Source organism: Lithobates pipiens, unplaced genomic scaffold, assembly GCF_037356315.1.
Source record: "Lithobates pipiens isolate NorthernLeopardFrog02 unplaced genomic scaffold, aLitPip1_a1.2 Scaffold_48, whole genome shotgun sequence".
NCBI classification, from domain to species: Eukaryota; Metazoa; Chordata; class Amphibia; order Anura; family Ranidae; genus Lithobates; species Lithobates pipiens.
The window spans coordinates 1,651,843-1,675,367 of record NW_027507872.1 but is presented as its reverse complement, the minus strand read 5'-3'; the positions used below and the strand labels follow the sequence as shown (position 1 = coordinate 1,675,367).

At 42.7% G+C, this 23,525-nt stretch overlaps 1 protein-coding gene across 1 annotated transcript in view; it reads right to left on the bottom strand.

The window, feature by feature from the left end:
- Window positions 1-1,222: 1,222 nt before the first annotated feature.
- Window positions 1,223-23,525, bottom strand: part of LOC143957012 (membrane-bound acylglycerophosphatidylinositol O-acyltransferase mboat7-like) — a 286,357-nt gene continuing 264,054 nt past the window's right edge. The window contains exon 5 of the mRNA XM_077467160.1: window positions 1,223-2,108. Within this exon, the coding sequence (XP_077323286.1) occupies window positions 1,727-2,108 (382 nt within the window). The 3' untranslated portion in view covers window positions 1,223-1,726. The remainder of the gene's footprint in view (window positions 2,109-23,525) is intronic.

The following is a 23,525-nucleotide window of genomic DNA, read 5'->3' as shown; positions in this document are numbered from 1 at the left end:
GTCAATGAACGAAAGAGAAAAAAAACTGTTTTTAACTTGTAAACAACAAATCTCAGGAAGAGGCTTGGTCCTTAAGAGGTTAAAAAAAGGAAATAGCGTGAAAAAGGCAAACTAATGAAGATATGCTTTAACATACTTCATATAACAGAGTACCATATAATGGCTCTAAATAGAAGTGGCAGTAAAGTGGTGAGATGTCTGGTTATGCACCTGAGACTAAACTCTGTGGTTACATTTTTAGATCCAAAACTGAAAAACGTACACATTAGTAAATACCATTCAAATATCACTCTGGTCTTTAACACTAAGCATCAGACGCATATAGGGTAAAACATGTCTTACCCGTTTACAAAGCTGGATGGTTATATAAAGTCCATGCTTTGCTTGTCATGGAGGACATACCCCCCAAAGTGGTCTTTATGGACTGGGTTTCATAGGAAGGGACCATGGCTCTGTATAGAAACCTGTGGCTGACAACACGCATTGCACAAGGTGGGAGCCCATGCAGGATCCAGTGCCCAAAGCGACAGTATGGCTGTCCCTGCAGCATGAGGTCTGGGCACGGCTCCCAAGCTTTAATGAGCCTGCAGATATACTGCTTTAATTTGTGATATTAGATGGCAGTGAGGAGTTAACTGAAGAACTTGAAAATAAAAAAACTAACTATGCTAAGAGTGATTTCAACATGAAGGGGAAGAGGTTGATTACCTTAGAACACTAGAAAATAAACTGAGGACTCACCTGGTGGGGGTAGCTACCGTAGAGGAGGCATACAGGGAGCAAGCTCTAGAGAAAAAGAAAGCTCTGCCAATGTCCAATGGCCTATAACTGAAGGTCTATGAATACTCTGCCTGTGTCTTATACTGTATTATTATGATTAGGCAGTTTGGCAGTTTTTCGCAGCAGGAGCAATGTAAAAATTCATGCTGGAACATGCTCTAGAGGGGGAGAGGGAGGTCTGTAGTAAATTTCGGTAATGCAAGGACATACGCCTTAAGATTTGCCAGCCATACTGGCCTCAATTTTTGGAGTTAGTGTGTGCTGTATAGCTGTAAAGTTTGTACAGTTTGCTGTTCAAGTAACATAGATGGTGTTAGCAGCTGTTCTTCAGCGTATATATACACACACACACATATACATACACAGAGGTTTAGCACAAGTAGTGCTAAGCCCATGACAAACATCAAACACCCTGAGGGCAAACCATTCATTTTGACAACAATTTACGTATATGATTGTGTATATTTATTACATGGAACTTAGAAAAATAGAGACTGGCAAATGTATCACCAACAGAAAATGTGATCGATGTTTGAGCTGCTTTTTGATTACAATTAAAATCCCAATTCTGTGCACTAAAAGCGAACCAAAGAAATTATAATAAAGATATGGCAAATGTAGGTACATAAATGGCAAAACAACTGATGTGAAAAATAGAAATAAGTCACATGCCTCTGGGCAAAATTCTACTGAAAACAATAACATAGATGGTCAATAATACCAGGAATTATGTTTCCCTCCAAGAAGCACAAATTTACAGAGACTAAAAGGTCAAATAATATACTGTGAAAACAAATCTTCCCTGTGGTATACAGGTAAAATAATGTCTTCTACAGCAAGTGTAGCACATGACATGTCCAAGTTCTGCCATCCAGTTTACCAAGAACAAGAATACTGTGGCCTGATGATAGTGTCAGGCCAGTGTCACACTGGATACAACACCAGCTTAACTATCAGGACTAGTCTTGTTTTTTTCTTCTTTTTTGTTGTTTCTAATTACACTGGGTGCTCTTGGAGCCAGCATTCGGCCTAAAATTATGAAGAAGGTGGCCAGGATGTGAATAGCAAAATAAATAGACTTCCAGTAACGCACAGTGTCAGAGAAGGTGAGGAGAACGAAGCCCATGCACATGTAGTCGTATGCTCTCATCTTCAGGAACCAGTGCACCCAGTCAAACACCAACTTGCCAGAATCAGAAAGATGACGTCTCAATCCCATATCCATCATCCCCTCAGATGCCAAGCACAAGGGGATAGTCAAAAAGCTCAGGTAATAGCCGGGGTGGATTCCATGCCAGTAAGCACTGATCAGCATTGTCCATGCACTCCTGTTATTAAAAAGAGAAAACAGAAAAAGTTTAATTTACAAGCAAACACTTCAGGCAAGTGCCCACCTATTCTTTAAATCCTGAATCAATACAATAATGCATTATAAAATAAAGGCTAAAATACTTATATAAAGTATAAACTCCCAGCTGCTCTTTTTTTTTTTTTTGCCACAGACTTCCTTCCCTCCGCATGACTGATCCCTCAAAGTTCCTTTGCTTTGCTGCCTGGCCAACTGCAGCACTTGGATTTCATCATGCACAACCAGCAGTCCTTTATTGTACAGGAGGACAAGTGCCTGCTCACTTTCCAGAGCACTGAAAGGAACATGGCAGGTATACATACCTTTTGCGCCTAGAGAAACAATCATGTGATCCATGCAGTCCATTGGTAAAATTAACAGAAATCCAGAGTGGGACTTAAAAAAAAAAAAGGTAATTTCAGGTCACAAGCAGTTGTCTGAAGTAAGTTACTAAAGCAGCTAAAAAGGTAAAAGCTTAATTTAGTTTTTCCTTAATCTGAGTTCTGTGTATTTCCTGAACAATAAGCACCCACTCCCACATACAGAGTTAGTGTACTTTATTAAGCCAAAGTGAACTTCCTCTCTGCTTCTTGTGTTACCAATTACATTCAAACTTCAAAAGCAGATTTGATGTTGGTGGCTTTAAGAAACTCCTTATTAAACATAAATGGTGTTCCAGCATTATCAGCAGGTGTGTTCCCGGAACATCGGATTACAGACATAAAGGAGTGCTTGTGACTGGTGCAAAGCAGAAATACCTGGATGAAAGCCTAAATTACTTAGCAGGTAGCCTGTGCTACCTGTATGAACAACAGGATTTTTGTTACTCACCATAAAATCCCTTTCTCTGTGCTCAATGACAGCCACAACTCTTCTGTTTTATTTACCATAGTCTTTATATACAGGACTAGGTAGAAAAAACACAGCAACACCTACAGAATGAGCAATTTTTCCTGCCTGAACCCCCACTCTGATATAGGCCAGCCAGTTAGTCGCAAAGCAATGTCCGAAGTATAAATTACAATAAATAGGGATGGGCGCCGTGTCCGTCAATTAACTCAAAAGGGATTTAATGGTAACAAAAATCTAAATTTCTCTGATTTTCTTAGGACACAGCTCTTCTGATTCTGGACCACAGGGACAAAGCATTGTCTCAAGAAGGTGTGGGAAAACCAAAAACAAGGAATTCTAAACAGCGATGTACCAAACCTTGCAGCCCATACAAGCATCTGAAAAATTTAAACACATCAGCTTGTAAAACATATTTATTTATATTTTTTAAAGTGTGCACAGATAACCAGGAAGCCACCTTGCAAACCTGAGACACTGACGCCTGAGGACTAAACACCCAGGAGGCATTAATCAACCTGGTGGAGCATCCTGGGTGGGAAGAGCCCGACCCATCATGACGTACGCCTGAACAATCGACTGCCTAAGCCAACCGGATACAGTAACAGAGGAGGCCGTCAGGCCTTTTCTTGGATAAATTGTGAGCACAAAGAGAATCCGACCTCCGGAAAGGAGGCTGTAGCAGACAGGCACACAAAAACCACCCTGAACCACATCCAAGGAGTACAACACAACCTCCTTAGGATGCAATGACTGTTGACAGAAGAGAGGCAGGACAATGTCCTCATTTAGGTGAAAATTCGACACCAACTTTGGAGGAAAGGAAGGGTACAGACACTGAATTGCCTAATCCTTGTGCAAGACTCACAGGATAAGGCTGCCAGTTCTGACATCCACCGGACAGAAGTAATGGGGACAGAGAAGGCAACCTTTGAGAAAAAGTAAGCAGAGGATCATCGTGAATTCTCCCAAAGGAGGCTTCTGGAGGACCGAAAGAACCAAGTTTAGGTCCCACAGTAGCAATGGAGAACACATCCCTTGGATGAAAGTGAGAATCAAGGAAGGCGTGGCCAAGGAATGCTGGAAAAAGACAATAAGGGCAGAAATCTGCCTTTAATGGTACTTGAGACAAGCTGCTGTGCAATACTCATTGGAGAAAGGCAAAAACTCGAGCCACTGAAAAGAACGTGGACTGACACCAGGCAATATAAGCCTTCCATGTGCAACATTTTCTCTTTAGAGAGGTAGACTTGTGTGTCTTTATCATTGCAGGGATCTTGAACCTGACAACCCCACTGCTCAAAACCTGGCTTCAATAGCCATGCTGTCCAAGCCAGAAACGGCAAAGCAGGGTGGTAGACTGTATCCTGGGACTGTTGAGGACCTCCCAAAGAAAAACAAACAGGGAACATCCGTGACTACTACTAGAGATGAAGAGACTAACTAGAAGAATCAGACACCCTTCAGCCTCTAGCTTTCACAGCACATGAGGGAGCAGCTTGAGAGGAGGAAAGGCGTAAATTAGATGATACTTGTCCCACCAGCACATCTGTTGCTCTCGCTACCAACCTTGGTACCTTGGGAGGCAGAACACCAGAAGATCCACATCTAAGGGTCTCCCAGCATAGGCAGAACTGATGGGACACATCCAGGTGTAGGGACCACTCCCCTGATCCATAATCTGGTGACTGAGGTAATCAACCTGACAATTCTTGATGCCTAGGGATGTGCACAGTGGAGAGAAGCAGAACGTGCTGTTCCACAACCGAAAAAATATGTGATGCCTCCAGTGCCACTGCTTGTTCTGCCTTGGTGGTTGACATACTGTAAGCAAGGTAAGTATGGCCATGCCTCCATCATGAGCTGATGAAGAAGGCGTGGCTGTGCTTCCGATATGCTAGATCACCTTCACACGCGTAACCCAGTCGGGGCCCACCCAAGGTCCCTCGAGGCTTCAGCTTCCCGCTGATGCACAGCGCTCGTGGTTTGCCATCAAAGGGACATACTGGCAGTTTACGTTCCCATGCTGGACACAAGCTCTCACCCACTGAGCACTGTGTTAATGTAATCCATATTGTCAGTAATTGCTTAATAAAAATAATAATAATATAATATTAATAAAATAATGCTTCACTAAGAATTGCCTGGCGCTTTCTCTTCCATTTCCTGCCTTGATCTCTCACAGTTTCTGGGTCTGCAGCCTGTGCCTGAAGCAGCCTCACTACCCACTGCTGCATTTACACCAAAGACTAACTTAAAGGGGTTCACTCACCAGAAAATTCTTTTGAGATCCTTTTTGTTTTTTTATAACTTATTTGCATCTATTGATGTCTCCCTTTTACATTAAGACCCCTTTCACACTGGGGCGTTTTTCAGGCGTTTTTCATGCGCTTTAGCGTTAAAAAATACGCCTGAAAGAAGCCGCAACTGCAATCCCAATGTAAAAGCCCGAGTGCTTTCACACCGAGATCCCTTTCATACTGGGGCGTTTTTCAGGCGCTTCAGCGTTAAAAAATACGCCTGAAAGAAGCTGCAACTGCAATCCCAATGTAAACGCCCGAGTGCTTTCACACCAAGGCGCTGCGCTGGCAGGGCGTCAAAAAAAGTCCTGCAAGCAGCTTCTTTGCAGCGCTTTTGGAGCGGTGAATAAAGCGCCCCTTCCCATTGAAATCAATGGGAAGCGCCTGTAAAACGCCAGAAAAACGCCTGAAAAACGCTATTGGCAGCAGCGTTTTGTGGGCGCTTTTAACCCTTTATTTGGCCACTAGCAGGGGTTAAAAGCGCCCCAATAACGCTCGAAAAACGCTGGTAAAGCGCTGCTAGTTTAAGCGGCGCTTTACGAGCGTTTTCCGGGCGCTGACATTGTGAAAGGGTTCTTAAAGCACTTGGGCTTTCACATTGGGACTGCAGATGAGGCTTCTTTCAAGCGCTTTACAGGCGCTTTTTTTTAACGCTAAAGCGCCTGAAAAACGCCTGAAAAACGCCCCAGTGTGAAAGGGGTCTAACAATAATATGAGTGTTTGTACACTACTGTTGCAACTACCAGGTTTTAGCACTGATTTTCACACAAGCCTTGTGTGTTTTTTTTCATCTTTGATATACTGTAAGCCACTGCTGAGGCACTATCTCCTCCTGACCAAGAGCCCCCAGAGAAAATTAATTCAGAGGTCCAGTGAAGCCTGGTCACTTGCAGTCACAGGATGTTGATGAGTAGCCGAGCCTCCTTCAGAGTCCAGTGCTTTAGTGTGGATTTCAAACCCAGGACACCTTCCCAGCCAGACAGGCTGGCATTTATAGTGACTACCATCCAGTAAAGGAGGGAAAGGACTTCCAGGTCGTGGTGGAGGAAACCGGAGCCACCAGTGGAGGGAGGACCTTGTCAACCAGCCCAGATGAATCTTGCTGTCCAGGGGAGCGGGAGACTTGTCCATTGTGAATGAACGAATGACAACGGGATTTCCCTCTGCAGATCTCTTATGGAGCTATGCATATGGAATGGCCTTTATGGCGGACACCATAAGATCCAAAGCCTGAATGCTAGATGACGGAGGAGGACTGCTTGTGGGAAAATATTAATCACAGTCTGAAGCTTTTGGAGCTTGTCCGCTAGGAAAAACACTGTGTTCGAGACTCGGGCCCGGAGCCCCAGACACTCTCACCTCCTGGTCGGGGTGAAGGCAGACTTTTTGAGGTTCAGGACCCACCCAGAGTCCTGCAGGGAACGTATTTCACATAAACCTAATCCACTTACCAGGACGACAAACTTCTCTGCAGGCCCTTGGCCCATTCAGTAAGCATCTGAAACACCAGGGCTGTGGCCAACACAGGCTGCAACGCCGACCCAGCAATGGTAAAGATAGATGGTGACCGATTCTGCCCAGCGTTCCACAGGAGCATTAAAAGGAGGGAGACTTCTCCAATGGTATCCTGGATGCTGTATTCAACCTCAAAATAGGGGGATCCACCAAGGGAGAGGAGGTCTACTTCAGAAGGGCCTCCCCAAAAGGGGTAACGTACCGCAAAGTGATATGGAACCACAAGAGAACGCTTCAGACGTTCCCAATCGAATAAACGTATTAAAGTATGTGGGGTAAGGAAAAACCTAGCTGGATTGTACATACCAATGGGGAAATGCGCGTCACTGGCCACCCCAGCAGAGTCCTCAATTTTAAACATTTCTCTGGTGGAAGTAATCAATGCAGTCACCAGTGCCTTCTCCTGTGCGATTAGAGAGGCAGAGGACCTGACCCTTGAAAGAATCAGGGGAGGCACCTTTAAAGCCCACAGAAAATACAGATCCTGGCTTAGAAACTTCAGAAGATGCAGGTGATGGCGGAGGGCGCTTCCTGCTCGCCCTGCGCTCTAATGCTGCCTTCACCTGAAAGATTGCTAGAAAAACTGTGCTACCCTACCATATCATATACACACATACATACATATGCACACTGTTGTGGAAATTTTTTATTGATGTATATTGTCAGATGTTGCCCAGTGTGTCCCCCAGTGTCAGTTTTGCTGCAATACGGTCATGCAAGCATGTCAACACATACAGACACTGGTGGAGAACCACTGGTTGCAGAAACCTTCCTGTGGGAGATCTCTTCGCCCTTTAACCACTTGCAGACCGGACCATTTTGCTGGTCAAAGACCAGACCACTTTTTGCGATTCGGCACTGCGTCGCTTTAACTGACAATTGCGCGGTAGTGCGACGTGGCTCCCAAACAAAATTTACGTCCTTTTTTTCCCACAAATAGAGCTTTCTTTTGGTGGTATTTGATCTTCCCTGCGGTTTTTATTTTTTGCACTATAACCAAAAATAGAGCGACAATTTTGAAAAAAACGCATTATTTTTTACTTTTTGTTATAATAAATATCCCCCAAAAATATATTAAAAAAAATTTTCCCCTCAGTTTAGGCCGATACGTATTCTTCTACATATTTTTGGTAAAAAAAAAATCGCAATAAGCGATTGATTGGTTTGCGCAAAAGTTATAGCGTTTACAAAATAGGGATAGTTTTATAGCATTTCTATTAATAATTTTTTATTTTTTTTTACTAGTAATGGCGGCGATCAGCGATTTTTATTGTGGGGGACCCATCGGACATTTTTGACACATTTTTGGGACCATTGTCATTTATACAGTAATCACTGCTATATAAATGCAGTGATTCCTGTGTAAATGACACTGGCAGTGAAAGGGTTAACCAGTTGGTGGCAGTGTAGGGGTTAAGTGTTCCTAGGGGTGTGTTACTAACTGTGGGGGGGTTGGGCTTTCATTTAATGAACACTGATCTCTGCTCCAATCACATGGAGCAGAGATCAGCATCACTAGTTGCTAGGCAGAATGGAGAAATGTTGTTTACACAGCATTTCCTCCATGCGGCCGCTCCGTGAGACGATCGCGGGGATGCCCGCGGCGATCGAGTCCGCGAGTCCCGCGACTGGACTCACGGGGGTCCCGACCAGCGCGGGAGCACGCCGCCGCCGGCGCGCTCCCGATGGCAGGGCGGCATTGAATATTGGACGTACCTGTACTCTAATATGCCTGCCCGTGCCATTCTGTCGACGTACATCGTCGTACGCTGGTCGGGAAGTGGTTAAGGGATGTTTGCTTATGCCTCACCAAGAGGCTGGCCACCTCATGGTGACTGCATCTATGCTCCTGGCAAACAGACCCGCGTACATGGGAATAATATAACCGTACACAGACATAGCTGGCTGAGCCTCGTGGAGTACGGTTCTCGCCAATGGTAACGGTGGGAATATGTACACGGTCCTGATTAGAGCAATGTTTGCAGTGTTTGCACCCAGCACAATGTGAGGCACGTTGTTTTGGAGGCCTGTGCTGTATGTCCGTGGAAAACTGCACACATTGCTCTGCACACTGCCAATTGCATGCGTCACTACTGGATATCTATTTTAAATTATACGTGTGTCTGATAGACGTTTCTGGCTGATTGCGAAGCCACCGCCTTCCTTTGTTATCCCTGTTCAGCCCTATAAACCAGACCTGCCCTATTCAAGCAGGACTACTATGTTGAATGTGATACCAGCCTCTGTGTTACTTGGAGATCTGCAAGTGCGCATTACTGGCATTATACAAAAGCGCTCTTTAACTGTGCTTATTAGCGTAACAGAATTATTTGCTTATAGGCAAAGTTCATAATTTCCAAGACAGATGGCGAGCCAGCGTTTGAGCCAACAGGACTTCCTAATCCAGTGGACCTCGAAGGGTAAAAGGGATCCAGAACCACACCAACAAAATACCGGCCCATGGTAATACAACCATACTTCAAGTTTTTTAGAAAAAATTTTCTGTTCTGTGTTCGGGATATTGATTCTCTGTCCGCTGTATCAGATAAGGTCTGCTTCGCAAAAGAACCTTTTTTTTGTCTCTTTCTGTATAATAGCTAGATTTTAATTGTATATTATAGTTCTGTTATTGTAGGTAGGTATGTTGATTGGGAAGGCAACCTATATCGAAGTCCTCTGTTTTTGGTATAAGTAATACTGCGTATACACGTAGCGGACTTTCCGAACAAGCTACTTGCCCACACACAGCCCTTTAAGTCCATACCAGGTGACGGGGCCAGCGACGCCTCCTTCGCTGGCCCCGGCTACCTGGAGACACGCTCAAAATGAGCAGACTTTTCTCCAGGCGGGAAAAGTCAGTTCATTTCAAAAGTACGGCGGACTGGCACTGGCTGGATTGTCCGCCGAAATGCGAGTCCGGCGGACAGATTGGAGTGCAAAAATACTTTTAGTCTGCAGGAGCCCACACATGGGGGGATTGTCTAGCGGACTTGAGTCCACCGGATTGTTTGATCGTGTGTACGAGGCATAACTAAGCTGTGTGTATGAATGGGCAGGCTGACTCTGTTTTAAAATGGCTGCCGCATATTCAATTAACCATGTGGCTGTGGGGGGAAGTGCAACCATGTATTGCTGACATCACTCACAAAAAGGACCTGTGAGTGGTTTAAAAGGGCTACACTCTGTGACTACACCCTGTGGGTGGTCTCTGGGATATAGGACTATCGATAGCATGGGGGGAGCTCTATTGTTCTGAGCTATAAAAAGATCAAGCATGCAGCCAGGATAGCCAACTGTCCTGTGGATCTGTTGACCTTCAACTTTCAGAGCTAAGTATTATTTGATTTTGGGATATTGGGAACAGGAGTGAAGGTTTAAGTCACATTATTTTGTATTTTATATAACTTTGGAATTTTTGGATACATTGGCAATATAGCCTAAAGTGTTTAGTCTGTATACATTTAACAACTGTTGCCCCCTAAATGACCAGGTCATTTTTTTGCGATATGGCACTGTGACGCTTTAACCGACAATTGCGTGGCCGTGCAACGCTGCACCCAAACAAAATTGCGCTATAAACAAAAAAAAAAAAAAAACAATTTAGAAAAAAAAATTATATATATATATATATATATATATATATATATATATATATATATATATTTATACACACACAGTTTATGTATTCTACATATTTTTGGTAAAAAAAAAAAAATCGTATATTGATTGGTTTGCGCAAAAAGTTATAGCATCTAAAACATAGGGGATAGATTTAAGGCATTTTTATTATTTATTTTTTACTAGTAATGGCAACGAGCTGTGATTTTTTAGGAGGACTGCAACATTGCGACAGAGCAAACACTTTTGACACTTTTTAGGGGACCACTGACATTAAAAGCAGCGAACAGTGCTATAAAAATGCACCGATTACTGTGTAAATGGTAGAAAATGGGTTAAAACTAGGGGGCGATTAAGAGGTTAATGGCATTCCCTCATGTGTGTTTCTAATTGTGAGGGGATGGAACTGACTGGAGACGGAGACAGATCGCTGTTCCTAATTACTAGGAACAGTAGATCTGTGTCTCCTGTCAGAATGGATATTTGGGTGTTTACATACACAGATCCTCGTTCTGGCTCGTGCCTGCTATGGTTCTTAAAGGAGCTGGCATACAGGTACGGCGATTCGCAGGAACAAGCCGATCTGCAGTCATATAATGACGGCGTCTGGTTGGCAAGTGGTTAAGTGTTCATTTGGTGTAGTCAGTTTTTGTGGGGAGAAATTTCGGGTTTGTGCTGGTTTTAGCAGGATTAGCGACTGAATTTCAGTTGGTAGTACTGCCATTTTTGTTTCTGCTGAACTTTGGTTCCGGGTGAAATAATTCTGCTTGAATTTTAGCATTTTTGTGAAATTAAGTAATCCTTTTGCAGGAATTAATATTTTTGGCTTTAGTTGCATTGGTGTTCAATATTTCATTTCATGTCTTGAGTGAAAATAGTCTGACTGCCTAGAAGATGCGGAAGTTGAAAGGTAATTTTTTCCTCCCATTTACAATACGGGGGGTTTATTTTTCCCTTTCATGGACAAAAGGATTTAAGAGATGTTGACGTTTCCTATATTATGCTATAAAGTCAAGAGGCGGTATGTATTGACTAATCATATGTCAGAAACCATGAATCAGACCGAGACAGAAGTAAAATTAAATCACACTTGTTTATTGAATAAAAATCAAAAGGTAAATAGAGAAAGCATAGCCAGAGTCCAGTAACTGGATCGAGTGGTCAGCCAGGCCAGAGTTCAATAACCAGATCGGGTAATCAGCCAGGCCAGAAGTCAGGGATCCAAGTAGAGCAAAAGCAAGCAGGATAAGGAGCCAGAAGGGATGTCAGCAAGCCAGTCTTAAAACAGAACCGCAGGAGATGGTTTCTTGTGATGGGACCAAGGCGACAGACAGATAGATATACAGACAGATAGATATACAGACAGACAGATATACAGACAGATATACAGACAGACAGATATACAGACAGACAGATGGATAATATATCTACCTGTCTGTCTATCTCTATCTGTCTACCTGCCTGTCTGTGTCTCTATCTCTATCTGTCTGTATCTCTATCTCTGTCTGCCTGGCTGTATGTATGTATGTATGTATGTATGTATGTATGTATGTATGTATGTATGTATGTCTGCCTGGCTGTATAGCTACCTGTCTGTATAGCTACCTGTCTGTATAGCTACCTGTCTGTATAGCTACCTGTCTGTATAGCTACCTGTCTGTATAGCTACCTGTCTGTATAGCTACCTGTCTGTATAGCTACCTGTCTGTCTGTCTGTATAGCTACCTGTCTGTCTGTCTGTCTAGCTACCTGTCTGTCTGTCTGTCTAGCTACCTGTCTGTCTGTCTGTCTGTCTAGCTACCTGTCTGTCTGTCTGTCTGTCTAGCTACCTGTCTGTCTGTCTGTCTGTCTAGCTACCTGTCTGTCTGTCTGTCTGTCTAGCTACCTGTCTGTCTGTCTGTCTGTCTAGCTACCTGTCTGTCTGTCTGTCTGTCTAGCTACCTGTCTGTCTGTCTGTCTGTCTAGCTACCTGTCTGTCTGTCTAGCTACCTGTCTGTCTGTCTAGCTACCTGTCTGTCTGTCTAGCTACCTGTCTGTCTGTCTAGCTACCTGTCTGTCTGTCTAGCTACCTGTCTGTCTGTCTAGCTACCTGTCTGTCTGTCTAGCTACCTGTCTGTCTGTCTAGCTACCTGTCTGTCTGTCTAGCTACCTGTCTGTCTGTCTAGCTACCTGTCTGTCTGTCTAGCTACCTGTCTGTCTGTCTAGCTACCTGTCTGTCTGTCTAGCTACCTGTCTGTCTGTCTAGCTACCTGTCTGTCTGTCTAGCTACCTGTCTGTCTGTCTAGCTACCTGTCTGTCTGTCTAGCTACCTGTCTGTCTGTCTAGCTACCTGTCTGTCTGTCTAGCTACCTGTCTGTCTGTCTAGCTACCTGTCTGTCTGTCTAGCTACCTGTCTGTCTGTCTAGCTACCTGTCTGTCTGTCTAGCTACCTGTCTGTCTGTCTGTCTGTCTAGCTACCTGTCTGTCTGTCTGTCTGTATAGCTACCTGTCTGTCTGTCTGTCTGTATAGCTACCTGTCTGTCTGTCTGTCTGTATAGCTACCTGTCTGTCTGTCTGTCTGTATAGCTACCTGTCTGTCTGTCTGTCTGTATAGCTACCTGTCTGTCTGTCTGTCTGTATAGCTACCTGTCTGTCTGTCTGTCTGTATAGCTACCTGTCTGTCTGTCTGTCTGTATAGCTACCTGTCTGTCTGTCTGTCTGTATAGCTACCTGTCTGTCTGTCTGTCTGTATAGCTACCTGTCTGTCTGTCTGTCTGTATAGCTACCTGTCTGTCTGTCTGTCTGTATAGCTACCTGTCTGTCTGTCTGTCTGTATAGCTACCTGTCTGTCTGTCTGTCTGTCTAGCTACCTGTCTGTCTGTCTGTCTGTATAGCTACCTGTCTGTCTGTCTGTCTGTCTAGCTACCTGTCTGTCTGTCTGTCTGTATAGCTACCTGTCTGTCTGTCTGTCTGTATAGCTACCTGTCTGTCTGTCTGTATAGCTACCTGTCTGTATAGCTACCTGTCTGTATAGCTACCTGTCTGTATAGCTACCTGTCTGTATAGCTACCTGTCTGTATAGCTACCTGTCTGTATAGCTACCTGTCTGTATAGCTACCTGTCTGTATAGCTACCTGTCTGTCTGTCTATCAGATATACAGACAGATAGATAGATAGATAGATTATCTATCTATCAGATATACAGACAGATTGTCTGTATATCTATCCATCTGTCTGACATACAGATAGATATACAGACAGATAATCTATCTATCTGTCTGTCTGTATATCTATCAGATATACAGATAGATAGATAGATAGATATACAGATAGATAGATTGTATATCTATCTATCAGATATACAGACAGATAGATAAACAGACAGATAGATATACAGACAGACAGATAGATGTACAGACAGACAGATAGATAGATAATATATCTGTATATCTATCTATCTGTATATCTGATAGATGTACAGACAGACAGACAGATTATCTGTCTGTGTATCTATCTATCTGTCTGTATATCTATCAGATACACATATAGATATATAGATATACAGATAGATATATAGATATACAGATAGATATACAGATAGATATATAGATATACAGATAGATATATAGATATACAGATAGATAGAGAGAGACAGAGAGAGAGAACACAGACCTGTACAGGATGACTGTAGGACACAGTGCTGGAAGCCCTTGTGGCATACACATACAGGAGATGTGTAATGAAGGCTCCAGCAGATTGTTGGGTGAAGGGATGGAGCAGAGGTTGATTCCAGGGCAGAGGTAAAAGCACAACACGGCTCCCTCCACCCTCTAATCACAGACTGAAAATACATACAGCACAAGGTGCTGCTGTATATGTGCGGGGTGGACAGATAATTACAGGCTGTTAGTAACATTACCTGGGCTTCTCATCCACACAGAGCCAAAACCGAAAGTAACACGCCGCCCATCCATGGTGCGCCCAGACATAAGGAGATGCAGGAGAATGACCCAATGAGCATGTAGAGGCACACTGCATAGCGCCACAGGGCATCCAAAACCACCGCAAATGAAGCCTGCAATCACAGGATTGCATTGGCATGATGCTTCCATAGTACACTGTGACCGGCACCCGCCCAAACACAGTGCACGTACAGTGCACTTACTTTTTTATCTTAAAGGGACCATTTTTGTGTGACTGGTATTGGGGGGCGGGCGGCGCCCATGCACCCCCTATGGACGGGTTGCCACTGTTAGAAAGATTTACTGAAGGAGCAGCTAGCAGTGACATCCAAGTGTTTGGAAGAAACAGCAAGCAAGGAAAAAGATTTAGAAAGTAAGTTTTTGTGCTGAATTCCATTTTGAGTAGAATCACTTTAGTTTTTACATTTAATTCCAGTTGTTTTGCAGAGTTTCATACTATAATTCATTTTTGGGTAGAGAGTAAACAGTAGGAGGCATCCCCATCCATTGTTGTTTTAACATCTTGGTACAGATAGAAAGAAGCCATAATATTTTTTTGTGTAGCGGAGGATTTCATCGTGCTTTGTGGTTGTCTGGCGAACACGTTTATAGGACTGTATGACACAAGACCGGTCAGGCCGTTTGGAATAGTCAGAAATCCGGCGAGCGATTGTATTTGTATATAATGAGAGGAGTAGTTTCTAGCAGTTAGGCAGTGTAGAATAATTGGAATTCTGGGGGCCCGGTTATAGTGATAAAGGCGCAAACAATAACTGCTCTGAAGGTAAAGCTCAAGGGGTCTCCGAACGCAGAGCCTGCTAAAAAGCATTTCAAATCCTATGGGCAATGGCCCGCAAAGCGGGGGCAGGACCCCCAGCCGGACAGCTGCATAGTACATGAAATCTGGCCATTAGACCCCTTATAAGTTGGCATATATGGTCAGAGGGTACAGCAAGGTGTATTCCTTTGGATGGTACTTTTTTATGTCTGGAGGCTGGAAAAACTCATCACTGAGTTCAAAACGAGACTCCAGAACGAGAAGACCTTGGAAGTTTGGAATAAGAATGCCTAGTACATGTTTATCTGGTTAAAATTCTTCCACATTAATTAAGATTCAGCTACTCAAGTGGAAAATCATTTCCAAATTATTTTGTAGTGTGTATCATTTTAGCCCACCGGAGAGAACATTGCTGGGTAAAGCCTAAACTAGCAACAAACTATTTTTGTCTTTGCTTTGTCTGGTTTTTGTCTTGGGGTTTTATTTTTTATTAGTAGCATGGTAACTATGAAATGTCTCCCTTGCTTTTGTATCTAAATGTTTGTCTTATTCTTCTCATAGTCTGTAGTAATATGTTAGAACCAACCGCGGTGGCCCTCCTGCTTATAGTGGCCATTGTACTTTTGTAGGAACGTGAAACGAATGCCCCAGATTTCGAGACGGGAAATGTGAGGTGGTTGACGGAAAGTCAGACTGTGTGTATGCTCCATCGAAACATTTGCTGTCAGAATTTCTGCACACAAACGTTTGAGAGCAGTCCGATCGTGTGTACACATGTCTGTCGCACAAAAGTTTGCGCATGCCCTGAATCAAGCTGAAAGAGCCGCACTGGCTATTGAACTTCCTTTTTCTCAGCTTGTTGAACATGTTGTACGTCACCGCGTTCTCACGTATGGAATTTTTGCCCAAAATTTGTGTGACGTGTGTATGCAAGACAAGTTTGTGCCAACATCCTTCGGGAAAAAAATGGTTTTGTTGTCGGAAAATCCAATCATGTGTACGGGGCATAAGAGTAAAGCCTCATACACACAATTGGATTTTCCGCAGACAAAGCATCAGACTTTTGTCGGATGGGCTTGTGCCTGGATTTTATCTTGCATACAAAGGCACACAATTGTCTGCCAACAAACATGAACGTAGTGACGTACTACGAAGAATTTCAGCTTGAGCGCCACCCTTTGGGAACCTTCTGCTAATATCGCGTTAGGTGAGCATGTATAGGCTTTATGTTTCGACTCGAACATTGGCTGTTCGCCGGACAGCGAACAATTTTGGTTGTTTGCGTCAAATTCGAAAGTCGCGGAACATCCTTTAAAAGTCTATGGGAGAAATCAAAAAGTGCTAATTTTAAAGGCTTGTATGCATGGCATTGTCAGTGAACATGTATCAAAAAAAAAAGTTTTAAAAACTGCCGTTTTTCTGGGAGTAGTGATTTTAATACTGCTTAAAATTAAACAATAAAAGTGTAATATTCCTTTAAATTTTGTACCTGGCGGATGTTTATAGTATGCCTGTAAAAGGGCACGTTTCCCATGTTTAGAACAGTCTGACAGCATGATGACATTTCTAAAGGGAAAAAAGTAATTTAAAACTACTCACAGCTATAATGAATTGTCGGTCTGACAATACACATAAAAGTTAATTTATTAAAACGGCATGGAATTTACCCACAGGTGAACCCCAAACCAAAATGTAAAAAAAAAAACGCGTGGGGGTCCCCCTAAATTCCATACCAGGCCCTTTAGGTCTGGTATGGATATTAGAGGGAACCTGCGCCAAAGTTTAAAAAAAAATGGAGTGGGATCCCCTAAAAAATCCATACCAGACCCTCATCGCAAGCTGGCAGGCCGCAGTAAAAGAGGGTGGGATGACAGCGGCCTCCCTCCCTCCTGAACCGTACCAGGCCACATGCCCTTAACACTAGGAGGGTGCTTTGGGATAGCGCCCCACCCAAATCACCTTGTCCCCATGTTGGTGGGGAGAAGGGCCTCATCTCCACAACCTTTGCCCGGTGGTTGTGGGGCTTAACCGAATCTGGAAGTACCCTTTAACAAGGGGACCCCCAGATCCCGGCCCCCCGTGTGAATTGGTACACGCAGACCCCCATAACCACCGGGCAAGGGTTGTGGGGATGAGGCCCTTCTCCCCATCAACATGAACATTGGGAACAAGGTGCTTTGGGGGGTGCTACCCCAAAGTGCCCTCCCAATGTTGAGGGCATGTGGCCTGGTATGGTTCAGGAGAGAGGGGGGCTGCTCTCTCACCCCCCTCTTTTCCGGCAGCCTGCCAGGTTGTGCGCTTGGATAAGGGTCTGGTATGGATTTTTGAGGAGACCCCACACCATTTTTTTTTTTTTTTGCCGTGGGGTTCCCCTCAAAATCCATACCAGATCAGGTCTGGTATGGAATTTAAGGGGACCCCCATGCATTTTTTTTAAACCTTTGGCTCGGGGTTCCCTGTGGGGAAATTCCGTGCCATTTTTATCAGTTTACTTTTATGTGCATTGTCGGATTCACAATTCATTATAGCCACGAGTAGTTTTAAATTACCTTTTTTCCTTTAGAAATGTAATTTTGCTGTGAGACTGTTCTAAACACGGGAAACATGCGCCCCTTTTCAAGCATACTATAGACACCCCCGTTACGAAATTTTAAGGAATAGTACACTTTTTGTGTATTTGTTCCTATTATAAATAATTGAAACACGTGGCGCTAAACCAAGCGACTATTTAACCACTGAATATTATACAACAAAGTGCATCAGATATAGCTCAAAAAAAATTGTATACATAAAAAAAAAAAAAAAAAAATTATTATTATTAAGAGTAAATAAACATTAAATAAAAATAAATAACCCAGTGTAACTTAAGAGGATCTTCTTATGTGCGATTAAAAGATTTTTTTACGGTATCATGCTATGGGAGCATTTCCTTTTTTCTATTTCATGAGAGCACTGTCTATGAAAGTGCCAATTGGGTCAGCTTTTCTTCTGCTGAAGTGAAGGATTGTATGCCTTTCATCCACATCCCTGCAAAAAGGGTTTGGAAAGCGCTTTTCTGCCAAACCCATTGAGTGTGAGGCTGATTTAGTCGGTGAGTTAATTCACATAAGGGGGAGAGGAATCACATTTCACAGTGGTGTGGTGAAGGAAAGGCGGTTTGAGAGAGAAAAAAAAAACACTGATCAAAATTGCTTGTTAAAGTGAAATATGTTTTGGAGACTCACGGACTCTTGCAACATTGTATGAACACTGCATATGCTCTGCATTACTCCCTGAGGAGTGTTTAAATGTATAGTGTGAACTATCACTTATTCACTGGGTTATTTATTTTTAATGTTTATTTACTATTAATAATTTTTTTTATTTTTTGTTTATGTATACAATTTTTAGAGCTATATCTGATGCACTTTGTAGTATAATATTTAGTGGTGTAATAGTCACTTGGTTTAGCGCCACGTGTTTCAATTATTTATAAAAGCTACAAATACACAGAAATTACACATTATTTTAAGTGGCTGCTTAGTGGGGAAGGGTTATTTTGCTGGAAGCACAGTGGTAAATACACAGGTGAAAGGGCATTAGTGAGTATATTATTGATTTGAATAGTACACTTTTATGGTTTCAATTTAAGCATTATTAAAATCACTGCTCCCGAAAAAACGGACGTTTAAAAAAAAAAAAAAAAAAAAACACTTTTTTGCATTGATACAGTGGTGTGAAAAAGTGTTTGCCCCCTTCCTCATTTCCTGTTCCTTTGAATGTTTGTCACACTTAAGTGTTTCGGAACATCAAACCAATTTAAACAATAGTCAAGGACAACACAAGTAAACATAAAATGCAATTTGTAAATGAAGGTGTTTATTATTAAAGGTGAAATAAAATCCAAACCATCATGGCCCTGTGTGAAAAAGTGATTGCCCCCTAAACCTAATAACTGGTTGGGCCACCCTTAGCAGCAACAACTGCAACCAAGCGTTTGCGATAACGTGCAATGAGGCTTTTACAGCGTCCTGGAGGAATTTTGGCCCACTCATCTTTGCAGAATTGTCCTAATTCAGTTACATTAGAGGGTTTTCGAGCATGAACGGCCTTTTTAAGGTCATACCACAACATCTCAATAGGATTCAGGTCAGGACTTTGGCTAGGCCACTCCAAAGTCTTCATTTTGTTTTTCTTCAGCCATTCGGTGGTGGACTTGCTGGTGTGTTTAGGATCATTGTCCTGCTGCAGAACCCAAGTTCGTTTCAGCTTGAGTACACGAACAGATGGTCGGACATTCTCCTTCAGGATCTCTTGGTAGACAGCAGAATTCATAGTTCCTTTTATCATGGCAAGTCTTCCAGGTCCTGAAGCAGCAAAACAGCCCCAGACCATCACACTACCACCACCATATTTTACTGTTGGTATAATGTTCTTTTTATGAAATGCAGTGTTCCTTCTACGCCAGATATACTTGGACACACACCTTCCAAAGAGTTCCACTTTTGTCTCATCGGTCCACAGAATGTTGTCCCAAAAGTCTTGGGGATCATCAAGATGTGTTGTGGAGAAATTGAGACTAGCTTTGATGTTCTTTTTGCTCAGCAGTGGTTTTCTCCTTGGAACTCTGCCATGCAGGCCATTTTTGCCCAGTCTTTTCCTGATGGTGGAGGCTTGAACGCTGACCTTAACTGAGGCAAGTGAGGCCTGCAGTTCCTTGGACGTTGTTGTGGGGTCTTTTGTGACCTCTTGGATGAGTCGTCGCTGCGCTCTTGGGGTAATTTTGGGCGGCCGGCCACTCCTGGGAAGGTTCACCACTGTTCCATGTCTTCGCCATTTGTGGATAATGGCTCTCACTGTGGTTCGCTGGATTCCCAAAGCTTTGGAAATGGCTTTATAACCCTTTCCAGACTGATAGATCTCAATTACTTTCTTTCTCAATTGTTCCTGAATTTCTTTGGGTCTCGGCATGATGTGTAGCTTTTAAGGATCTTCTGGTGGACCTTACTGTGTCAAGCAGCTCCTATTTAAGTGATGCCTTGATTGTGAACAGGTGTGGCAATAATCAGGCCTGGGTGTGGCTAGAGAAATTGAACTCAGGTGTGGACAACCACAGTTATAGTATGTTTTAACAAGGGGGGCAAACACTTTTTCACACAGGGCCATGATGGTTTGGATTTTTTTTCACCTTTAATAATAAACACCTTCATTTACAAATTGCATTTTGTGTTTACTTGTGTTGTCCTTGACTATTGTTTAAATTGGTTTGATGTTCCGAAACACTTAAGTGTAACAAACATGCAAAGGAACAGGAAATGAGGAAGGGGGCAAACACTTTTTCACACCACTGTACATGGACCCAGGTCCCCAAACACTTAATGACAATACCATGCATATAAGCCTTTAAAATTGTCACTTTTGATTATTCATGTTCGTGTCCCATAGACTTTAATGGTGTTCGAACAAATTTTTTGCCTGTTCGCATTTTCTGGATGTGAACCGAACAGGGAGGTGTTCGACTCATCCCTATTGGTGATCATCGATTCCAAGCATGCGTGTTTGTACTTTGGACTTTTGTGCGACCGGCTTGTGTACACGATAGGAAAACCTGACAACAGACTGTTGTTCGCCAAAAATTTACTACCCTGCCATCTAACATCTGTTGGTGGAAAGTTGGCCAACAATTGTCTGATGGAGCATACCAACGGTCGGATTTTAGGCAAACAGTCTGTAATCACACAATTCCCTGACGAAAATCCGATCGTGTGTAGGAGGCTTTAGAGAGTTGTTTTGTTTTTTGTTTTTGAAGAATGTACAAGTTGTAATATTCCTATTGTAGTCAAAGTGGAAATTTAGCTTGCAAGTAGATAAAAGTTTGGGTCTTTCAGTGAAGGGATGAAACATTCTAAGATATTCAACTGTGGAGGGCTGGTCAGTGAAATTGGAAGTTTGTAAGTTGAATGTATTGGGTCTAACAGTTTTTGGCAAAACACTGCCAGTGCTTACTATTCCTATTTGTCTGCCAGGAGGTTCCCTTTCCACTATTGTTTGCAAAGTAGGAAGGGTCAGTGACCATTTCCCAATGTACACGTAAGAATGTTGTATTGTTTGATAGAATAATAACTTTTGTTTATGTTATCTTTTTCAGATTCAGTGAGTCCCTGAAAATGGATGTACATATAAAACAGGTGTATGTAGATAGCTGCACACATGCATAAATACACACGTCTAATAGGCTGTTTCATTGTTTTGTTTTTTTTGCACGATTCTAAACCATGCGTCTCTTCATCCTGTTTGTCTGGAGAAAGAAAAGGGGGGAGAGAATGAAAATTTTCAAACAATACTAACCTCTCTAATTCAAAACCAAGTTTGTGACCTAGTAGGATCACCACGACTGTATTTCTTTGATGGAACGCGAACAGGGCAGGACTTAGGGTGGTGGGGGCCCCTGGGCTTGAGTCACTTTCGGGCCCTACCTTCTATACATTACTTTAAATAGACCAAAATGATACATACAGTAGCTATTGAGCTACACAATTCAAAATAAAAGAGATTCTGAACAAACAACCAAACAAAATTACATAATTTGTTAATTGCTGAAGTCTATTAAAAATGTTAAATCAATCGGAAAATTAAGATTTTTTTCACAAAATTGTCATTGTAATAGCTTATTTCTCTCACATGGCATGTGTATACCACAAATGACACCACAAAATACATTCTGCTACTCCTCCTGAGTATTACAGTAACACGTGTGGGACTTTCACAGCCTAACCACTTAGAGAGGCCAAACATGCAGGGAGTGCCATCAGGCGTTCTTGGAGCATAAATTACACATCTAACCTGTTGACTACCTATTACACTTTTGAAGGCCCTGGAGCACCAGGACAATGACACTGACGTGGCACTGATGACAGATAGCACTGACGACATGTGACACTGATGAAACGTGACAATGATGACAGATGGCATGAACATGTGGCACTGATGACACATGGCACTAATATGTGGCACTGATGACATAGGGAACCAATACGTGACACTAATGACAGATGACACTAATACGTGGCACTGATGACACTAATACGTGGCACTGACAGATGACACTGATGACAGATGGCACTGGGGACAGGTGGAACTGACAGATGGCACTGTGAGCACTTTATTCCCCCCCTCTTTTTTTTTTTTTACCTTGAAGCTGCAGCAATTCACTCTCCCTCCTCACAAGCGGTCTCTCTAGGAGGAAGAGCCGGTGATGAGAGATGATCTCCTGTATACATATGAGACCATCTCCCATTAGACACTTTGATCGAGTGCTAAATGGCTGCTGTGATTGGCCATTTAGCACGATCTGTGATTAGCTGTGTCCAAGGGACACAGCCAACACAGAACTTCCCCGATGCGCACCCCAAATTCCTCAATTATAGGGGCAGAGATACTATTCTGCGATTAAGCAAAGAAGGGGAATATCCCTTTTGGAAATAAGATCATTGCTGTTTTTCCAGATTTCTCAGCAGAGGTGCAGCGCCGACACAAAAATTTTACAGAAGCCAAAAGACGCCTCCACATCAAGCATATAAAATATGCTGTTCCCTGCTCGCCTCGGTGTGGAAGGAGAGGATAGAGCATATTTCTTTGAAGACCCAGAAGCAGCTATTGTCTGGCTTGAGCAGAGAGAAGCATCCAGATAAGTAACTATGATTTACCTTTTTTTTCAAGCCTTATTACTCAGCCGAGTCTTCTCATAGTTACATGGGTACCCGAGGATAAACTCTGTGTACCTATTCAAACCCTTTCTCCCCCTATATTTTTTCTCTTATCCTCCTGGAACTACACTCTAGCCTATCCACATACAGTGCTTTGCAAAATTATTCCCCCCCCCCTTTTTTTTTTTCTTTTACACATTTGTTACATTACAGCCTTTAGTCTAATGTTTTTTTTAAATCTGAATTATATGTGATGGATCAGAACACAATAGTCTAAGTTGGTGAAATAAAATTAGAAAAATATATACATAAAACAATTTTTCAGAAATAAAAAACTGATAATTGGTATGTGTGCATGTATTCACCTCCTTTGTTATGAAGCCCATAAAAAGCTCTGGTGCAACCAATTGCCTTCAGAAGACATAATTAGTGAAATGATGTCCACCTGTGTGCAATCTAAGTGTCACATGATCTGTATATACACACATTTTTGAAAGGCTCCAGAGGCTGCAACACCTAAGCAAGAGGCACCACTAACCAAACACTGTCATGAAGACCAAGGAACTCTCCAAATAAGTAAGGGACACTGTTGTTTAGGTACAAGTCAGGGTTGGGTTATAAAAAAATATCCAAATCTTTGATGATCCCTAGGAGCACCATCAAATCTATCATAACCAAATGGAAAGAACATGGTACAACAGTAAACCTGCC